The sequence below is a fragment of the Ranitomeya variabilis genome, chromosome 7, assembly GCF_051348905.1.
Source record: "Ranitomeya variabilis isolate aRanVar5 chromosome 7, aRanVar5.hap1, whole genome shotgun sequence".
Classification (NCBI taxonomy): Eukaryota; Metazoa; Chordata; class Amphibia; order Anura; family Dendrobatidae; genus Ranitomeya; species Ranitomeya variabilis.
Genome location: NC_135238.1, coordinates 205115662 through 205136036, shown reverse-complemented (window position 1 = coordinate 205136036; position 20375 = coordinate 205115662). Strand labels below are relative to the sequence as shown.

Below are 20375 nucleotides of genomic sequence, written 5' to 3'. Positions count from 1 at the left end.
ATAACTGTATGGAGCATTATATGGGACATTATATGGGGCATCTATGGGGTCATAACTGCATGGAGCATTATATGGGGCATCTATGTGGCCATAACTGTATGGAGCATTATATGGGGCATCTATGGGGCCATAACTGTATGGAGCATTATATGGGGCATCTATGGGGCCATAACTGTATGGAGCATTATATGGGGCATCTATGGGGCCATAACTGTATGGAGCATTATATGGGGCATCTATGGGGCCATAACTGTATGGAGCATTATATGGGGCATCTATGGGGCCATAACTGTATGGAGCATTATATGGGGCATTATATGGGGCATCTATGGGGTCATAACTGCATGGAGCATTATATGGGGCATCTATGGGGCCATAACTGTATGGAGCATTATATGGGGCATCTATGGGGCCATAACTGTATGGAGCATTATATAGGGCATTATATGGAGCATCTATGGGGCCATAACTGTATGGAGCATTATATGGGGCATCTATGGGGCCATAACTGTATGGAGCATTATATAGGGCATTATATGGAGCATCTATGGGGCCATAACTGTATGGAGCATTATATGGGGCCATAACTGCATGGAGCATTATATGGGGCATCTATGGGGCCATAACTGCATGGAGCATTATATGGGGCATCTATGGGGCCATAACTGCATGGAGCATTATATGGGGCATCTATGGGGCCATAAAGAACTGCATGGAGTATTATATGGGGCCATAACTGCATTGAGCATTATATGGGGCATCTATGGGGCCATAACTGCATGGAGCATTATATGGGGCATCTATGGGGCCATAAAAAACTTCATGGAGCATTATATGGGGCCATAACTGCACTGAGCATTATATGGGGCATCTATGGGGCCATAAAGAACTGCATGGAGCATTATATGGGGCTCCTGATTCAATATGGATATTCAAAAACACTTAACCTACTGATGTCTCAATTAATTTTACTTTTATTGGTATCTATTTTTATTTTTGACATTTACCTGTAGCTGCTGCATTTTCCACCCTAGGCTTATACTCGAGTCAATAAGTTTTCACAGTTTTTTGTTGCAAAATTAGGGGGGTCGGCTTATACTCGAGTATATACGGTATTTGGACAGAGACAACATTTTTCTAATTTTGGTTATAGACATTACCACAATGAATTTCAAAACAATTCAGATGCAGATGAAGTTCAGACTTTCAGCTTTCATTTGAGGGTATCCACATTAAAATTGGATGAAGGGTTTAGGAGTTTCAGCTCCTTAACATGCGCCACCCTGTTTTTAAAGGGACCAAAAGTAATTGGACATTGTAACTGTATTATATAACTTTGAGTAAAGATTTTTAAGCTTCTTGCAGACTGGTATTAAAGTTATAGGATAGGGGTGAACTTCCTGACCCCTGGGACCCCCAGAGATCTGGAATTCTGCAGAGCCCAGAGGTGCACAGCAAGCAATCTCCTATCCAGGGATACGTGATGACTTCAATACTTTGCACAATATCTTTAAGCCACAATCTCTCATTCTTCAGGGGAGGTTTAGCGTCTCTGTTGAACATATCAGCCCATGGCCATAACTGGACAGCTGTAATACGGGCACAATTTAGCATCCATATTATGGTCCGTATTTTCAGGTGGTTAAAGTAAACCATAATCAGATTATCATAGGTTTTCATGCACTTGGAGAGTCCAAGTCATGAGGCCAAAATAAGGAGACTGAAAAGCAGCCTCATCGCAAAGCTCTGAATGTGGCCTAACCTTTTTCACCTTAACCAGAACTCACCTTTTCAATAAGAAGTTTTTTACTCATCGAAATACATTTATTTAACCTTTCTTTGTATTTTTCCAGAATTTTTTGCTGTTCATCTATTTGTCGTCGAAGATCACAGTTTGTCTAGAAGTGGAAAAGAAAAAAAAAGAAAATTATTTTTAAAAATGCTATTAAATGACAGACTAATTTTTCCCCATGACATCATCCTGTTACTCAGAGTGTTTTATTCCCGTCACCAGATATGTGTAGGTCCGGAGCTGAAGTCATTGCATTCTAGACCTTATCTTCCTGCCCCTGTATTCTGCACACAGGGCTTTCCTACGCGGCTTCTCTATCGATCACTGTCAGACATTTTGGTAGAAGCATCGCTTTCTGATGCTCCTTACATTCTGACCCTTACACCCTGGATAACGGCATCTCCCTGCATTTTTATAGGAGATTTTTCTTATCACAATTTCTTGCTGCTTTGTTAATTTCAACAAAAATCAACACAAAAACAATTACGAACTCAAGGGTTTACCCCAACATTTCACCATTTAAGGGAAGGCTACAAGCGTAAAACCCATCCAAAGCGGATAAGCTGGTTAGGTCTTAATAAATAAAGGTCAAAGGTAAAACAAATGCTTAAAATTATACTACTCCATGCCTTAAAGGACACCATTGACATGAAAAAAAAGATTGTTACATATGTTAGTGGTCACATTCAGAAAAAAAAAATTGAAAATGAATGAAGGTTGCAGATTGAAACTTGCAGACACCCTGATATGCAGGTAATAGCTAATCCATTAAGCCAGTAATATAGCCTGGACGTGAGGTCTGTGTGTCCTCCCAGTAATATAGTCCGGATGAGGTCTGTGTGCCCTCCCAGTAATATAGCCTGGATGTGAGGTCTGTGTGTCCTCCCAATAATATAGTCCAGATATGAGGTCTGTGTGTCCTCCCACTAATATAGCCTGGACGTGAGGTCTGTGTGTCCTCCCTGTAATATAGCCTGGATGTGAGGTCTGTGTGCCCTCCCAGTAATATAGTCTGGATGTGAGGTCTGTGTGTCCTCCCAATAATATAGCCCGGATATGAGGTCTGTGTGTCCTCCCAGCAATACAGGCTGGATGTGAGGTCTGTGTGCCCTCCCAGTAATATAGTCTGGATGTGAGGTCTGTGTGTCCTCCCAATAATATAGCCCAGATATGAGGTCTGTGTGTCCTCCCAGCAACACAGGCTGGATGTGAGGTCTGTGTGTCCTCCCAGTAATATAGTCTGGATGTGAGGTCTGTGTGTCCTCCCAGTAATATAGTCTGGATGTGAGGTCTGTGTGTCCTCACAGTAATATAGCCTGGATGTGAGATCTGTGTGCCCTCCCAGTAATATAGTCTGGATGTGAGATCTGTGTGTCCTCCCAATAATATAGCCCGGATATGAGGTCTGTGTGTCCTCCCAGCAACACAGGCTGGATGTGAGGTCTGTGTGTCCTCCCAGTAATATAGTCTGGATGTGAGGTCTGTGTGTCCTCCCAATAATATAGTCCAGATATGAGGTCTGTGTGTCCTCCCACTAATATAGCCTGGACGTGAGGTCTGTGTGTCCTCCCAGTAATATAGCCTGGATGTGAGGTCTGTGTGCCCTCCCAGTAATATAGTCTGGATGTGAGGTCTGTGTGTCCTCCCAATAATATAGCCCGGATATGAGGTCTGTGTGTCCTCCCAGCAATACAGGCTGGATGTGAGGTCTGTGTGTCCTCCCAGTAATATAGTCTGGATGTGAGGTCTGTGTGCCCTCCCAGTAATATAGTCTGGATGTGAGGTCTGTGTGTCCTCCCAATAATATAGCCCGGATATGAGGTCTGTGTGTCCTCCCAGCAATACAGGCTGGATGTGAGGTCTGTGTGTCCTCCCAGTAATATAGTCTGGATGTGAGGTCTGTGTGTCCTCCCAGTAATATAGTCTGGATGTGAGGTCTGTGTGTCCTCACAGTAATATAGCCTGGATGTGAGGTCTGTGTGCCCTCCCAGTAATATAGTCTGGATGTGAGGTCTGTGTGTCCTCCCAATAATATAGCCCGGATATGAGGTCTGTGTGTCCTCCCAGCAATACAGGCTGGATGTGAGGTCTGTGTGTCCTCCCAGTAATATAGTCTGGATGTGAGGTCTGTGTGTCCTCCCAGTAATATAGTCTGGATGTGAGGTCTGTGTGTCCTCACAGTAATATAGGATGGATGTGAGGTCTGTGTGCCCTCCCAATAATATAGTCCAGATATGAGGTCTGTGTGTCCTCCCACTAATATAGTCTGGATGTGAGGTCTGTGTGTCCTCCCAATAATATAGTCCAGATATGAGGTCTGTGTGTCCTCCCACTAATATAGCCTGGACGTGAGGTCTGTGTGCCCTCCCAGTAATATAGTCCGGATGTGAGGTCTGTGTGTCCTCCCAATAATATAGGATGGATGTGAGGTCTGTGTGCCCTCCCAGTAATATAGTCTGGATGTGAGGTCTGTGTGTCCTCCCAGTAATACAGGCTGGATGTGAGGTCTGTGTGTCCTCCCAGTAATATAGTCTGGATGTGAGGTCTGTGTGTCCTCCCAGTAATATAGTCTGGATGTGAGGTCTGTGTGTCCTCCCAATAATATAGGATGGATGTGAGGTCTGTGTGCCCTCCCAGTAATATAGTCTGGATGTGAGGTCTGTGTGTCCTCCCAGTAATATAGTCTGGATGTGAGGTCTGTGTGTCCTCCCAGTAATATAGTCTGGATGTGAGGTCTGTGTGTCCTCCCAATAATATAGGATGGATGTGAGCTCTGTGTGTCCTCACAGTAATATAGCCTGGATGTGAGGTCTGTGTGCCCTCCCAGTAATATAGTCTGGATGTGAGGTCTGTGTGTCCTCCCAATAATATAGCCTGGATGTGAGGTCTGTGTGTCCTCCCAGTAATATAGTCTGGATGTGAGGTCTGTGTGTCCTCCCAGTAATATAGTCTGGATGTGAGGTCTGTGTGTCCTCCCAATAATATAGGATGGATGTGAGCTCTGTGTGTCCTCACAGTAATATAGCCTGGATGTGAGGTCTGTGTGCCCTCCCAGTAATATAGTCTGGATGTGAGGTCTGTGTGCCCTCCCAAGTAATATAGTCTGGATGTGAGGTCTGTGTGTCCTCACAGTAATATAGTCTGGATGTGAGGTCTGTGTGCCCTCCCAAGTAATATAGTCTGGATGTGAGGTCTGTGTGCCCTCCCAAGTAATAAAGGCTAGATGTGAGGTCTGTGTGTCTTCCTAGTAATATAAGCAGGATGTCATGTATGTGTGTATGTAGGAAACTGCAGTATTAATTTGACTAGAATAGTTCAATAGTTCATCAATATTTTTTTTCTAAAATATGCAGCGTAAAAAACTGACCAAAACTGACCAAAAATGCATCGTGGGAACTTGACCTTACTGGACTGCTTGGTGCAATTTTAGTTCAAGCAAACGTCCAATCAGTGGTGGGGGCGGGGTTACACATATTAGCCTGTATTGTATGTGACAACTAGTTCTGCTGTGATAATCTCCTTCTGATAAAACACTGATTGTATTGAACCTACAGCAAGTAACACCTCCCTGGAAACAGCCTCTCTCCCTTAGATTATGTTGCTCTTAGATTAAATAGCAAATAACCTGCTGACAAATTCCTTTAAAAAAAAACAATATTTATCTAGGAAAACACATTTTCATTGCTATACTTCTATCCTGCACTTATTTCCAGCCTGTGTTCTTTGCCCTCCTTGAGGTTGCAAATGCTTTTTTCCCTCTCCACATCTGTGAAATCTATGTACAACCTCCTTCTATCTCCCTGCATCTAACAACGAGAAGAGGGTAACTAAAGTGAGATCACTTTATTTTTTGTACTTTCTCCAGTCCCATCAATCACAATCACATCGTGGTGCAGCGAGCTACGGTGCGCTGACATTTGCTTCTGCGACAGAACAGTTTCCTTTTCATATAAAGTGGACAGAAAAGCGACAAAAGACAGAAATTATTGAAAAAAAAAGGACTTAGGAATTTTCAAGTTTATTCTGATGAAACCTCTGGATGGCCAGGCTGCTCTATACAAGGGATGCCGAATTATGGATAACAGCAATACGATCTATCGATATATCTATGAGTTTTATGTTTTCTTTTATTCTGCTTCTTTTTTTTTTTTTTTTTTTTATATTGAACATTAATTAAGATAAAGGAAAGCTGGAAGTAAAGGCGGAATCCATTGAGTAGGAGGAATTTTGCTTGTATGCGAGCGTCTTTTGTACCTGGCAGAGCACATTACAATTCATCTGTGCTCGCTCATTGTGCTACAGCGGCACCAGATAAAATAACCCAGTCTGCTCCCAGACACATTCCCCGGACCTAAACTGTTAACGTTTACCGTCAATTCCTTGCCGATTTATCTTTGCAATAGTTATTTAGAGAAGACGTTCTGCCGGCTTATTTATAGGGTGACTATTCTATGAGATGTATAGCGGCCCCCGGATTAGCTGCACAGACTGCTACAAAAAGCAATATTCGCTCCAGCCCTCCAAGAAGGGAAATAATTAGAACATGGCTGAAAGAGTCAAGGACATGACAAGGTCTCTGCTCTGCACCAATATAAACCGGTGCACAGATCATGTGGACGGCTAAACCCAGTAATGACAAGACACTGGGAGAAAACGCTCCCGAGAAGATGAGGAGTATAATGGACGCAAGGGCCACGTAAGGTGAATCAAGACAGGAGAAAAAGCAAAAATACATCACCCTACTATATGTATGTGAAATGTCAGAGTTTTCTGTGCAGAAATCACTGCTGATATTTATTCAGCTTCGTCGCTCAGCAGATGGATATGTATGACGATTGCATCCAGCTATTGGTATATGCTATGTAATGTTATGCATATATTCTCGCTGAATATTTCACTCCATAACCATAATAAAAGCATTTTCAGGCATTTATTTGAAAAGCGTTCTTCCTTCTGCCCCTCTGTGCCATCTACAAGATTTGGCAACGTGGCCGATTCCAGTCCTTTCACCCATTAGCGAGGCAGACACTGATTTTGGGGGACCCATTTGGGCTCCAGATCATCTAAAGTTTGGAAGCCGGTGTTAAAGAGTAAAAAATGGGTTAAAATTTTAAGGCCTGCCAAGTATTGTTCGAGAAAATCAGCCCAATTTTCATCAGTAATTTGTTTCGGCGTTTCATAAGATTTTCTACAAAGTATCACTGAGTTTTTGTCAGATGAGAAACAAAAAAAAAAAAGTTCAGGACTCAGATATTATCCGATTTTGTCACGGACCTATAAACTTGCATTGACGATTTGATCTGATGCTCGGATCAATACCAGACGTGTGTGCGATTTTTAACAGACCACTCGGTCTGCAAGTAAAAAAAAAAAAAAGACACGTGAATGGCCCCAAAGGCTATCCTATGTACGAGTTCTGTCCGTAAAAAAAACTCACATAGAACTTGTATGTGAAAAGACAGAGATCTGAATGAGGCCTTCAGACGTGGCAGCCTATAAATATATGAACACTCCTGGAAAGCCCTGGAGATTGTTGGAAATCACACGACTTTGTATTTCTTCTGTTCTCACTGGATGTAAACAGAATCTAAGAAACTTCTATGTTAAATACAAAGGTGGTCCTCACTCCATCACAGGATTATACAAGCTTCCAGTAAAAGCGCCCAGCCGTGTGCATTCAGACATCCACATGAAGAAAGCTATCCAACACTCCAGAAAGCCTTGTTATTCAGTCATCAATTAGCCACAAAATCCATCTAATCGTGGGGTGCAGACAAAATGTAATTGTGCTTCCAAAACACAATCCTTAGTCCTGGCATGTGCGATTCAGGCAGGAACAAACTATGTATAATTATATTATAACACTGGGTAGCAAGGTGGCTCAGTGGGTAGCACTGTTACTGGGGTCAAATCCCACCAAGGATATCATCTGCAAGGGGTCTGTATGTTCTCCCCATGTTTGTGTGGGTTTCCTCCGGGTTCTCCGGTTTCCTCCCACATTCCAAAGACTGATAGGGAATCTAGATTGTGAGCCCCAAATTGGACAGTGATGATTTAATGGAATTAATGGAGCTATGTAAGGGATTGAGTTAAATAAATTGACAATCAATGAGACTTTTCTTTTTTTGTGGGTGTGCACAGTAGCACAATGGTCAAACTAATGGCAGACACGTGTGACACAGGCTCATATGCAGGTAGTGAGGATTGATTGCAGGGAACCTGCCACGTTATACATGCAGTCCGATATATGGATATAGAGGAGGAGAAGCTGAATAGAATGATATATCAGTTTGTTGTAAAAGATTCAGGATAACATAGATTTTAGTCATTGAATTACCTGGTGTTTGTATGTATGAGTCCAGTGGGCGGACCTATGAGTGATTGACAGCTATCTCAGCATGCACAGTCATACAGGGAGCCTGTCAATCGCTGTAGAGTCCCGCCCTCTGGACTAATATGCATACCGATCACCGTGGATTTCAAGGAATAAAATTCGTATTTTACTGAGATTTTTTTTTTTTTAATGTATATCTATCTGATCAGCTCCTCCTGATCTATGACCTCCTGCTTACAGATCAGAGTCATATCAATATGACAGGTTCCCTCCAACTCCTCCAAAGGCCAAAGAAATACAATGCTGAAACTATTGTATCAGACCCACAATAAATTGTAAACATTACAGAGTGTAAAATGAATTAAAAATCTAACCAATCTGTAATAATAACCGTCATATAGGTTACCGAGAGAGAAAACACTGATTGTACAAAAACACCTGATGATACCGAGATATGTAATATACAATATCAGAACTAAAGGCAACGATGAGATGATAAACACTTGATATTAGTGTGTCAGCCATTAGAAACAATAATTAACTAATTGATTTTTCAGAATATGACAGCGCTCCGGCGTTGGCTGTCTGACACTATGGGTAGATCGCTCATTGGGACTCTTCATGGGAGTCACTGCCGTCCAAACGAGTGTTCATAACATCGCTCATTCCCAATCATTGGCCGCTTGGCAAAAGGCTGGCTTGTCAGCCGACGGAATCGTTTATGTGAGCCGCAAAATCACCATTGTCGGCAGTAAGCGGGATATGGTGCAGACAGCGTGGGGACTCGTACTAACACTCATTCGTCCCCAGTTTGCATTGGCCTGGGTAAGGGAAAGGCCACGTAGTGCAGTTCTCACGAGTAAAGAAAAGTGTATAAAAAGCATAGATTTTACAGAGCATTTCTTGATATGGCGCTGCGCTGAATAACATTTTTTACTGTGCAAGTTAACACGACACAACTGTCGCCAAAAATCCGAACCTTCTAAGTTTCCACAACACCACATTCACCATCATTAGTTATGATTTCGTACATTGCCAACAACTAATGGTCAAATCACCGTGTAGCCAGTGAGCCCCCCATAATCAGTGTATTGTGTATGGGGTCCTCCTGACCCTTCACTGACAGAGGAGGTTGGGGAGACTAGGGGTCAGGCAGCTTCCATTTTGCTATACAAGATACAAGCCTCAGCTCTCCCCTTTGAAGACACATAAAAGTTCGGCCAAGTAGTTCGGCACAAGAGAGTTTGCTTTGAACCAAACAATTGTTTCGCGGACAGCTATTCTATGTAATCGGGGTCTTTAACGTGTTGTTTTACAGAGATAAGACGTGAATGAGATAAGAGGATTGCATACCATCCATTCTACTGTCATCCCATGTGTGCGCACACACACACACACACGTACATTAGTAGCAGGTAACGCTTTCGGGACATTTGTTACTCACCCTGAGCAAATCATCTATTCTGCCTTCTTTTTTTTCCAAATCCTGGTTTTTATTACTTTCTAGGGCGGCAAGCTTCAGCATGGTGAGATCAGTCTGTACGGCACACAAAGAGCGTTATAAAACATAACTTAGGAGGAAAGTAATAGAAAGTAATATATGACTAGTTTATGTATCCTGAAGTACATACACATAATAAATAAAGTTTTGTGACTAAGCAGACTTACAATTAAAAGGGTTGTCTGGTCTTCTGATAAGTCTGTGACTACAAACGTCTGAACCCTAGCAGCATGCAGTGCACACACTGTCAGGAGTCACTGGTGTTACAAGTGAGAGTGGGCGGTCATGTGCAGACTAGACGTGCTCAGCTTCTATCAATTCACTCTAGGCACGTCTAGTCGGAATGTGGCCGGAAAAATGCAAGATGCATTTGCGGTCACTTGGTGCGTACACCACACACTGTTATTATCACCTGATGAACAAGCACAAAACACTTGTTCATTGGGTGAAATGATCTTTTAGGTGGCATAACAGCACATCGTTCTTTGTGGTGCATCGTCCTGTGCCTAGGTGTTCTGTTTGAGAATCAGTGAACATTCTCCAAATGCATTTTTTGAAAAGCTCTGCTCATAAAAATCTTAGAAAAATTGCTAAAAAAAAAATCATCCTCTATTTCACTGGAAAAATAACTTGCTATTCAGGCTACGTTCACACGATCCGGATTTTGATCCGGATCCGTAGCGGATTTTCAGCTGCGGATCCGGATCAGTTTTCCATGTTGGTTACAGTACAATGTAACCCAATGGAAAACCAAAACCGCTGTGCTAACGATCCGTTTTTCCGCTGGAAAATCCGCGCGGATTTTCCAGCGGAAAAAAGAAGTAGCATGTCAATTCTTTCAGCGGATTCCGCACCGGTTTTCCAGCAGCTCCAATAGGAAACTGCTATTGGAAACCCGCAGTGGAAAACGCTGAAGAAAAAGGATCAGAAAACGCAGCTCAAATTCACTGCGGAATTTAGCTGCCGTTTTCCAAAAACGGGCAGGAAAAAAAAAGGATGTAAATCCTGATCGTGTGAACGTAGCCTCATATGTTCAGGATCTTGAGGATCTTTTCATTGCTTCAGGCTTTCAAAGACACCAAGTGTCTAAAAGAAGTGAGCCGACCCTTCTTCGGGGTTTACCACTAGGAACACAGACAATAGTTTATCATAGTAGTCAATGGAAAAGCAAAAAAGATGCACAGAAGTTGCTTGGGTGTTTTGCAAGGGTTTACACCTAAAAAAAAGTGCCAGCATTTTCTTTTTTTAAGGCTTAATGGATTTATAAAAAAAAACTTCAGAAGAAAAGATTAATGAAAAAAGGCACCCAAAAAAGCTTGAAAAATGCAGAAGGGGTTGTTCAGGCTTGGGCTTCTAGTCTACAGTCACTCTATGTGACTGCAGACTTGTGAATCCTCACAGCACGCACGGTGCACGCTGTCAGGATTCTCCTGTGAAGGCGGTCAAGTGACAGCAAGTATGCGATCTTTATACTTCCAGCCACATTTTAACTATAAGTATCTGATCTCACTCAATTCACTTGTATTGAGAGCAAGGCACAGCACGACTAGTCGGCATGTATGCAACTCGCATACTTACTGTCACGTGCCCGCCGCTCCGGGCACCAGAGAATCCCGACAGTGTCATAGAGTCACTGCAGACCTGAAGCCCGAGCCTTTACAACCCTATTATCCAAATACCCCAGTGGAAAAAAAATGTCGCCAAAGCCCATCATAAAACAACCTAATGAAACAAAAACTGCTCAGGCTAAAAACAACAAACAAGAAAAATGGAGCAATTCATGAAGTATTTTCCACTTGTAAAATGGATGTTTTTGACCTGTCTGAACTCCGTTTGACATTTTTCCAGGATTTAAAGGGGAATTCCAATCTCCAATATCCTATTTTTATATGTATAAGGTGTAATAATAATACTATCAAATACCTCCAGTTAGAAATGTAGTATAGTTCTTCTTATTTGCCATGTCACTTACCTCATGTGCAGGGCATTGCAGTAGCTTAGGTAACCATGGTTACGACTATACACATAGTGACCGTGAGTTCCTAGTGGTGGTAACCATGGATATCTCAGCTACTGAATGCTCTGTACATGGGCTAAGCAATATAGACAATCAGAAGAAATATACTACATTTCTAATTGGAGGTATTTTCTAATATTATTAGTATTACACCTACTACATATTGGGATAGGATCGTGGAAATGACAATACCTCTTTAAAGAAGGACACAATAACCAAGTCTGCTGCACGATGGTGGACAGATGTGTCTAGTGTCTGAACAAATCGTAATGGTAATCTGAAATAGACCGAAAAAACGTAAACCAAGTAATACAAAAAGGCAAAGATCGGATCTCCAATAAAAAAAAGAATACTCACTTGAATTAATTTATAAGATAACTGCTTTGTGGGTGTCATAAGATGGTCCCCAAACAATAACGCAGTAGGTGAGGGGCTGTTCTGTCGAACCTTTGACAAAATAAAACAATTTAGACATGTAGCCTGTATTTGGCAGAAGACCCCACACATCATGTACATTTCACACCACAAACTTTTAAGAAGTAAAGATCTGACACATTTTTTTAAAATATATATTTTTCCTAAAGTTTATTTGGCTGTAGATCGGTGGTCGTCTAGGTCCTGAAGCCCCCACCAATTACTCGAAAGATTGCCAACTCAGAAGACGGGCGCAGACAGAGCGCCATGTGTGCTGCTCAGGCCGGAGCTGTGTGCTGCCTCCCGAACTGAGCAGTTTTTAAGCAATCGGCGGGGGTCTCAGGTCCCGTACACCCACCACTCTACAGGAAATTAAAGTGGCTGAAAATATATATATAAATAAAAAAAGACATAAACCTTCACTTCCTGTTTTAAGCTTTAAAAATTCTAAAAATGGAAGTTATCTGACTGTAAGAAAAAGATCCCAATGTTCTCCGGACCCCAGCTCTATAAATGAATGGGAGGTCACACTGTTGATGGGATAATCCCTGATAAAATGTAGAAATTTTTTATTTTTATTGAAGTACATTAATAACAGGTATGTATTCATGTGTTGTGGCTGTCGAACAGCTGCGACACATGCAGCCGTGAGGACTCGAACATATTTTTTAAGCACACCGAAGACACTCGGTTAGCATCAGAGCATGCTCAGATAACACCTTACCCAGGTACGTTCACTCATCAATAGTATGTGTATTACTGGGGTTAGAGAACATAGATAGTAGCACCACTCCACCGATGAAATAAAAAAAAACAAAAAAACACTGGAGTGGGGCTTTAAAGCATAGCTCCATAACCATACACCCAATAAAACACCTGTAATACATGCAGCCCTAAGACTCACAGAAGATGAAGGTGTGGAATGTGAGTGGGAATTCTGTGGAGACCGTATAGAAGGAGGTAGGCCTCTTACAGGACTGGAGCCATTCCCAGCTTGATACTGAAAGACATGGAAATAAGGGAGAGTTATAGACGTGTATCAATGACAAGTTAAAGACGCGTTCCGACCTTATGAAATCGCTAGGATATGATACTACTTAAAATAAGTAACAATTTTATATTATTACGGTACTTGATTATCCTCCAGGCATTACAAAGCTATGAGTGTTTCAGTAAATTATTAACACTATGCTTCAGTGCTGATTCAATGCTCCTTTAGAAGCTGCTTTCATCTGCTCCTCAGCAATATCTGTACACTTTATCCAAACACTTGGTGTACGGGACTTTCCCTGTCTGAGTATGGGAGCAAAAAGGCTGAGACAGGAAAAGTCCTGTACACAGACTCTTTGGATATAGTGTACAGATCCAGTTGAAAGCAGCAGGTATGGGTCATGTGAAAGAGCATTGAAGCACTGTGTTTGGGAGAGAAGGATGCAAAATAACGTAATGCAGAAATTCATAACTTTGAAATGCCCAGAAAATAATGAAATAATAATAATAAAAATATTGATTTTAATTTGCTTTATAATGATTATTTGGAGCCCAGATCTTCAGGTTGAAGGGGGCTATTCCCCTACTAGCTCTCTTCAAGTGAATGGGGTGAGGGGCCAGGAACACCACAGCAAAAAAAACTAATGGCGAGGCAGCGCTGATATAAAGATGTGCTCCATTTAATCTCCGGCTCATTGGGATCTCAGATGTAGGACCTATAAGTCCTTAAGTGATGGCATATCCTTGCAATGTACATATGTATATATATCTTTTAATTATGATTCACAGAACAAAAAAAAAAAGCTCATCTCTGACTTACATCAAAATAGTCACTGATCTTGTGACCTCGATTACCACTGCTCTTTCCTAAGGAAAAGCGAGAAAGAATTAGTGACAATTTAAAGAAGAGCAATTGCATTTAAAGAAAAAAACAAAACAGATGAATCGCTTTTTTCATAGAGCTACGGGTCCATACAAACACACAAATAGTAAGAGAATTGTCATAGATGTCACGGCCATGGCCACATCCAAGTCGGGAAATCAGGCAGATGTCAGTTGCCGATTTAAGTATTCACAATTTAAAAGTAACCATCTTTTTAGTTTTTAGGTCCTAAATCGATTGCACATATGAAAATGAGCAACCTTGTAATTTATATTATCAGACATACAGTTGTGGCCAAAAGTATTGACACCCCTGCAATTCTGTCAGATAATACTCAGTTTCTTCCTGAAAATGATTGCAAACACAAATTCTTTGGCATTATTATCTTCATTTAATTTGTCTTACATGAAAAAACACAAAATAGAATGAAGCAAAAAGCAAAACATTGATCATTTCACACAAAACTCCAAAAATGAGCCAGACAAAAGTATTTGCACCCTCAGCCTAATACTTGGCTGCACAACCTTTAGTCAAAATAACTGCGACCAACCGCTTCCGGTAACCATCAATGAGTTTCTTACAATGCTCTGCTGGAATTTTAGACCATTCTTCTTTGGCAAACTGCTCCAGGTCCCTGATATGTGAAGGGTGCCTTCTCCAAACTGCCATTTTTATATCTCTCCACAGGTGTTCTATGGGATTCAGGTCTGGACTCATTGCTGGCCACCTTAGAAGTCTCCAGTGCTTTCTTTCAAACCATTTTCTAGTGCTTTTTGAAGTGTGTTTTGGGTCACTGTCCTGCTGGAAGACCCATGACCTCTGAGGGAGACCCAGCTTTCTCACACTGGGCCCTACATTATGCTGCAAAATTTGTTGTAGTCTTCAGACTTCATAATGCCATGCACACGGTCAAGCAGTCCAGTGCCAGAGGCAGCAAAGCAACCCCAAAACATCAGGGAACCTCCGCCATGTTTGACTGTAGGGACCGTGTTCTTTTCTTTGAATGCCTCTTTTTTTCTCCTGTAAACTCTATGTTGATGCCTTTGCCCAAAAAGCTCTACTTTTGTCTCATCTGACCAGAGAACATTCTTCCAAAACGTTTTAGGCTTTTTCATGTAAGTTATGGCAAACTCCAGCCTGGCTTTTTTATGTCTCGGGGTAAGAAGTGGGGTCTTCCTGGGTCTCCTACCATACAGTCCTTTTCATTCAGATGCCGACGGATAGTACGGGTTGATACTGTTGTACCCTCAGACTGCAGGGCAGCTTGAACTTGTTTGGATGTTAGTCAAGGTTCTTTATCCAACATCCGCACAATCTTGCGTTGAAATCTCTTGTCAATTTTTCTTTTCCGTCCACATCTAGGGAGGTTAGCCACAGTGCCATGGGCTTTAAACTTCTTGATGACACTGCGCACGGTAGACACAGGAACATTCAGGTCTTTGGAGATGGACTTGTAGCCTTGAGATTGCTCATGGTTCCTCACAATTTGGTTTCTCAAGTCCTCAGACATTTCTTTGGTCTTCTTTCTTTTCTCCATGCTTAATGTGGTTCACACAAGGACACAGGACAGAGGTTGAGTCAACTTTAATCCATGTCAACTGGCTGCAAGTGTGATTTAGTTATTGCCAACACCTGTTAGGTGCCACAGGTAAGTTACAGGTGCTGGTAATTACACAAATTAGAGAAGCATCACATGATTTTTCGAACAGTGCCAATACTTTTGTCCACCCCCTTTTTTACGTTTGGTGTGGAATTATATCCAATTTGGCTTTAGGACAATTCTTTTTGTGTTTTTTCATTTAAGACAAATTAAATGAAGATAATAATAACAAGAATTTGTGTTTGCAATCATTTTCAGGAAGAAACTGAGTATTATCTGACAGAATTGCAGGGGTGTCAATACTTTTGGCCACAACTGTAGATCTGTTTCTTTTCCTTCTGGACTAATTTTCAAAGTCGAAACAAGGATTCAATGTGTAAAATCTGTATTCAGTGAAGACAGATTGTCACATTACTGATATTGGAGATGGCAGTTGGTGCTCATGACATTCCATGAAGGTGGGAGGAGCTAGCGGAACACACAGACATTCTCCTTAAATGGTAGTTGGTTACATTTATGGTAAGGAAAAAAAAAGGTAGGTAGAGGTTAAGGCAGAGCAGTCTGTGTCTGTCCATTCACACAGGGACTTTGTCATAGTTTTAGGGGCTTTGCTTTTGCATTGTGTCTTAAAAATGACCTGAAAACATAATCCTCCAAGTCAGAACGACTACAGCAAATTCACGTTGGTTTTTATATTATATACCGTATATACGGTATTTGATGCTAAACAAAATTCACAACTGTGCAAAAAATAAAAAACAAACAACTTTCTCAACTTGCATGCACATGACATCTTTTAAACACAGGCGCAATTGACAAGTTTTTCAAGAGGAAGACTATGGAGTTTTTTTCCCGTAGCTTATTTTGTGTCATATTCACAGTCGTTTTCTCAGCGTTTTACGGATAGATTTTTGGGGTGTTTACCATGGTTTTTGTTAAGTCTTTTTTTTATTCTAATTTTTTAGGTTCTTTCCCTCCATTGAATAATGAATAATCCGCTAGTGGGATATTTTTTTTTTTTAAGCATTTTCTGGTCGATTTTTAAGGTGGTTGCCGTAGCAGAACCCACGTGAACACAAACCCTTAAAAAAAATAAATTTAAAATTATGTCACCATTTTCTGAGACCTGTTACACTTTTCTGTCAATGGAACGGAGCGAGGAGTTTTTTTTCCTTTTTTGGTTAGCAGACATTTTAATAGAAACAATTTTGAGGATTTTATCACCATTTTATTTTTTTTTTGTGGCCGTTCCTAGGGTACTGAACAACGTCAATTCTGGCATCTCACTTTTCTTTTCTCTTCACGGCATTTACCATACCGTTTAAATTTATATGTTCAAAGATCTTATTTTACAGATCTATTTGTTTCCATTTTTATTTTGAACAAAGAAAAGGATGGTGCGTCAAAATTTTAGATTTATATATTTTTTTTATTTTCTTCTAATTTTTTGTTTTATTTATTTATTTTTAATGGGGTCATCCGGTGTAAGGCTACGTTCACATTTGCGGCCAGCGCCGCAGCGTCGGGCGCCGCAGCGGCGCCGCATGCGTCATGCGCCCCTATATTTAACATGGGGGCGCATGGACATGCGGCGCACTTGCGTTTTGCGCCGCATGCGTCGCTGCGGCGCCCGCGTCGGGGCGCAGAGGACGCAGCAAGTTGCATTTTTGCTGCGTCCAAATTCAATGAAAAAAACGACGCATGCGGCGCAAAACGCAGCGTTGTGCATGCGTTTTGCTGCGTTTTTGTTTGCGTTGTGCGCTGCGGCGCCGACGCTGCGGCGCACAACGCAAATGTGAACGTAGCCTAAAGAAGTGGTCACCAATCCACAGAATCATAACTTATTGATCGGAGGTGGTCAGACTGCTGGAACCGGCACAGATTGGCAAAACCGCGAACTTTTACCCCTGTTGTGTGCATGCCCAACTGCTCTATCAATCATTCCCTTTAGGGCTGCCGGCCATTGCACTTGTTTTTTAGGACAGTCCTACTGAGAAGGAGTACGGCGGCAGTCGGGCATCTGACCTGTTGCTCCATTTTGTAATGGGGATGACATGTCCCCAGTCTACCAATCGGTGCAGGTCCCAGCGGTCGCACCCCGCCATTCCAGACAGATTCCCTCTAGTGGTGACTGCAGGTAGAACTTTTGCACTGCAGCACAGAATGGTAGATCCTACGATGACATGCTGCTGAATGGAGAAGATTCGCTTTCGCATACATTACACCACATTAGGCGGAATATATTGTGCTGTATAATTAATTCCATTTCAATACTCAGTTTAAATATTTACATTACCTTGACTGCTTTCATTCTGATTCTCCGCTTTCCGCTTCCTCCCTCTTGACGAGTCAGGCTGTTTCTTCTCTGGAGTCTGGAACAAATGATCAAATAGAAAGAAAAGAATGAGTGAATCTTTTACAATTAATTGAACTAAACTGGAAAAATAATAGATCGAGGATAGCGGATTTTACAAAAGCAGAAAATGTCACCAGGACGGGCTGTCCTTTACGTTGGGTATTTTGTGACACCTGGACGAATGAACCACTGGTGCTCGCCACATGGTGTCAATTAAAGGGCCAGACAAAGAGGGACCCAGCACGGATTTTAGGGGCTCATGCGCCTGGCGGCTTGCACATAAGTAGATTGTGGAGCCGTGCATCCTCCGTCCATCCTCCATCCGGTCCTGTATGTACATTCTCGCTAGACTCCATGCTTCCCGGACAGAACATCTCCTCTAATGGAGCACGCCACAATCAGTCTGTCAGATCTTTTATGAAATTTGGGGCATAAGAAGGTTCAAAATAGGCATCTCATCCATATATTAAGGCCAGGTGCATAAACACTATAAAAAAAGATTTTGGAGCCTGTGCATAAAGGGACTCTGCCACCTAGTAAGAGAGCAGCATAACCCCGCCCACACCACTGATTGGTTGCTTTCTTTGTACACTGTGCATAGGCCAAAAGCTGCCAATCAGTGGCGGGGGCTTATACAAAGCTCAACATTCAGAGAACTGCAGACAAAATAGGGATTTTAATAAGACTATAGCAAGCAGCCCAGTAAATGATACATCGCTGGAATCAGGATCTCTGCCCCTATATTATGCTGCAGTAGCAAAAACCTGGTGGCAGATTCCCTTTAAGCTCTAATGAACGGCTAAGAACCACATGAACAAGCCTCACCCGTCCTAGGACTCATGGGTGGCCGATGTACTGATACATACAAACACTACAGAGCTGTGGTACGGTGTCTATTCTAAGGGTTTGGGCTTATAGTAACCCCCAATTTGATACCAACTATCTGTCCTTATATCCCATGTTAAAACAAACTGTAAGGTTCTGTTCACATGTTGCCACAGTGTTGAAGTTTATCTGAAAACTCTTGCATTCTTCTGCAATATTGGAAAACCTAATTATTCTTCCCATATCCGATGCAACCACCGTAATTTCCTGCAGCCTTATTGGGGTATGTACAAATGGGTGTCCATCGTACAGAACCTGCGGATGTCAAATCAGCGAGTGTACGAGGTGTCATAACATCCCATCTACTGTACAGTGCTGATCCTCAACAGATCGCGGAAAATCTGCTGTGTAGACGCTGCATGTGAACATACCACTTACAGATCCTATACATTCCCTTAAGGCTGGGTTTAGATGGCCGTATCACAACATGGGCATGTTGCAGACACGATTAGCTCCACATGCTCCTATAAACTGCAGATGGGTGAAGGAGCTTATATTGTATAGTCTATTCTGGTTCATACAGCGGATCAGAATAGTACGTGCTGCAATTTTACGCACGTCCACCATCAGTCAGTGTGGAAAACTGGGCACATTGGCTAAAATTGGTCTAAACTAACCAAACTTCATAAAGGGCTGATTTAGTCACATTCTAAATGTTGAGGCCCTTTATCATTTTTGGACATAATCAAAAGGACATGAGACTTTACATGGGTATCCAATGATTGGAAAGCACTGGCTTTCCAGTACTGAAATTTGATGCATGAATGGCGGTTATCACTGTCTCGAGTGAAACGTGATTAGAATCTATAAAAACTAGAAATGACAAGATTGTGTTATGAGCACTAACTAACATTCCTCTCATTCCAGGAAAAGGAACATGAACATATGCTAAGTATAATATACGGGAACACAGGATCCCCCGCACACAGCGCAGAATCCCCCGCACACAGCGCAGAATCCCCCGCACACAGCGCAGAATCCCCCGCACACAGCAAACAGCGCAGGATCCCCCCGCACACAGCAAAGAGCGCAGGAAACCCCCGCACACAGCAAACAGCGCAGGATCCCCTGCACACAGAAAACAGCGCAGGATACCCCAGCACACAGCAAAGGATGCCCCCGCACATAGCAAACAGCGCAGGAACCCCCACGCACACAGCAAACAGCGCAGGATACCCCGCACACAGAATACAGTGCAGGATCCCCCGCACACAGAATACAGTGCAGGATCCCCCGCACACAGCAAACAGCGCAGGATCCCTCGCACACAGCAAACAGCGCAGGATCCCCCGCACACAGCAAACAGCGCAGAATCCCCCCGCACACAGCAAACAGCGCAGGACCCCCACACGCACAACAAACAGCGCAAGATCCCCCGCACACAGCAAACAGCGCAGGATCTCCCCGCACACAGCAAACAGCGCAGGAACCCCCCGCATACAGCAAACAGTGCAGGATCCCCCCCGCACACAGCAAACAGTGCAGGATCCCCCCGCACACAGCAAACCTACCTCAGACTCTTTGTCGCTTAAAGATCCCAGGCTCCCGAAGCTGTGGTTGGAACTTTCATTGTTTGTTGAGGCCTGTTGAGCATACACAGGTA

General features: G+C 42.5%; 1 protein-coding gene across 4 annotated transcripts in view; it reads right to left on the bottom strand.

The window, feature by feature from the left end:
- The window catches only part of TLK1 (tousled like kinase 1), a 309224-nt gene that overhangs the window by 27126 nt on the left and 261723 nt on the right, over positions 1–20375 (bottom strand). For all 4 annotated transcript variants that reach the window (XM_077272724.1, XM_077272723.1, XM_077272721.1 and 1 more), the window contains 7 exons: positions 20284–20355; positions 17828–17903; positions 13869–13915; positions 12963–13058; positions 12002–12091; positions 9571–9663; positions 1788–1898 (listed from right to left, as the gene is read on the bottom strand). In XM_077272724.1, coding sequence (XP_077128839.1) covers positions 1788–1898; positions 9571–9663; positions 12002–12091; positions 12963–13058; positions 13869–13915; positions 17828–17903; positions 20284–20355 — 585 coding nt within the window. The remainder of the gene's footprint in view (positions 1–1787; positions 1899–9570; positions 9664–12001; positions 12092–12962; positions 13059–13868; positions 13916–17827; positions 17904–20283; positions 20356–20375) is intronic.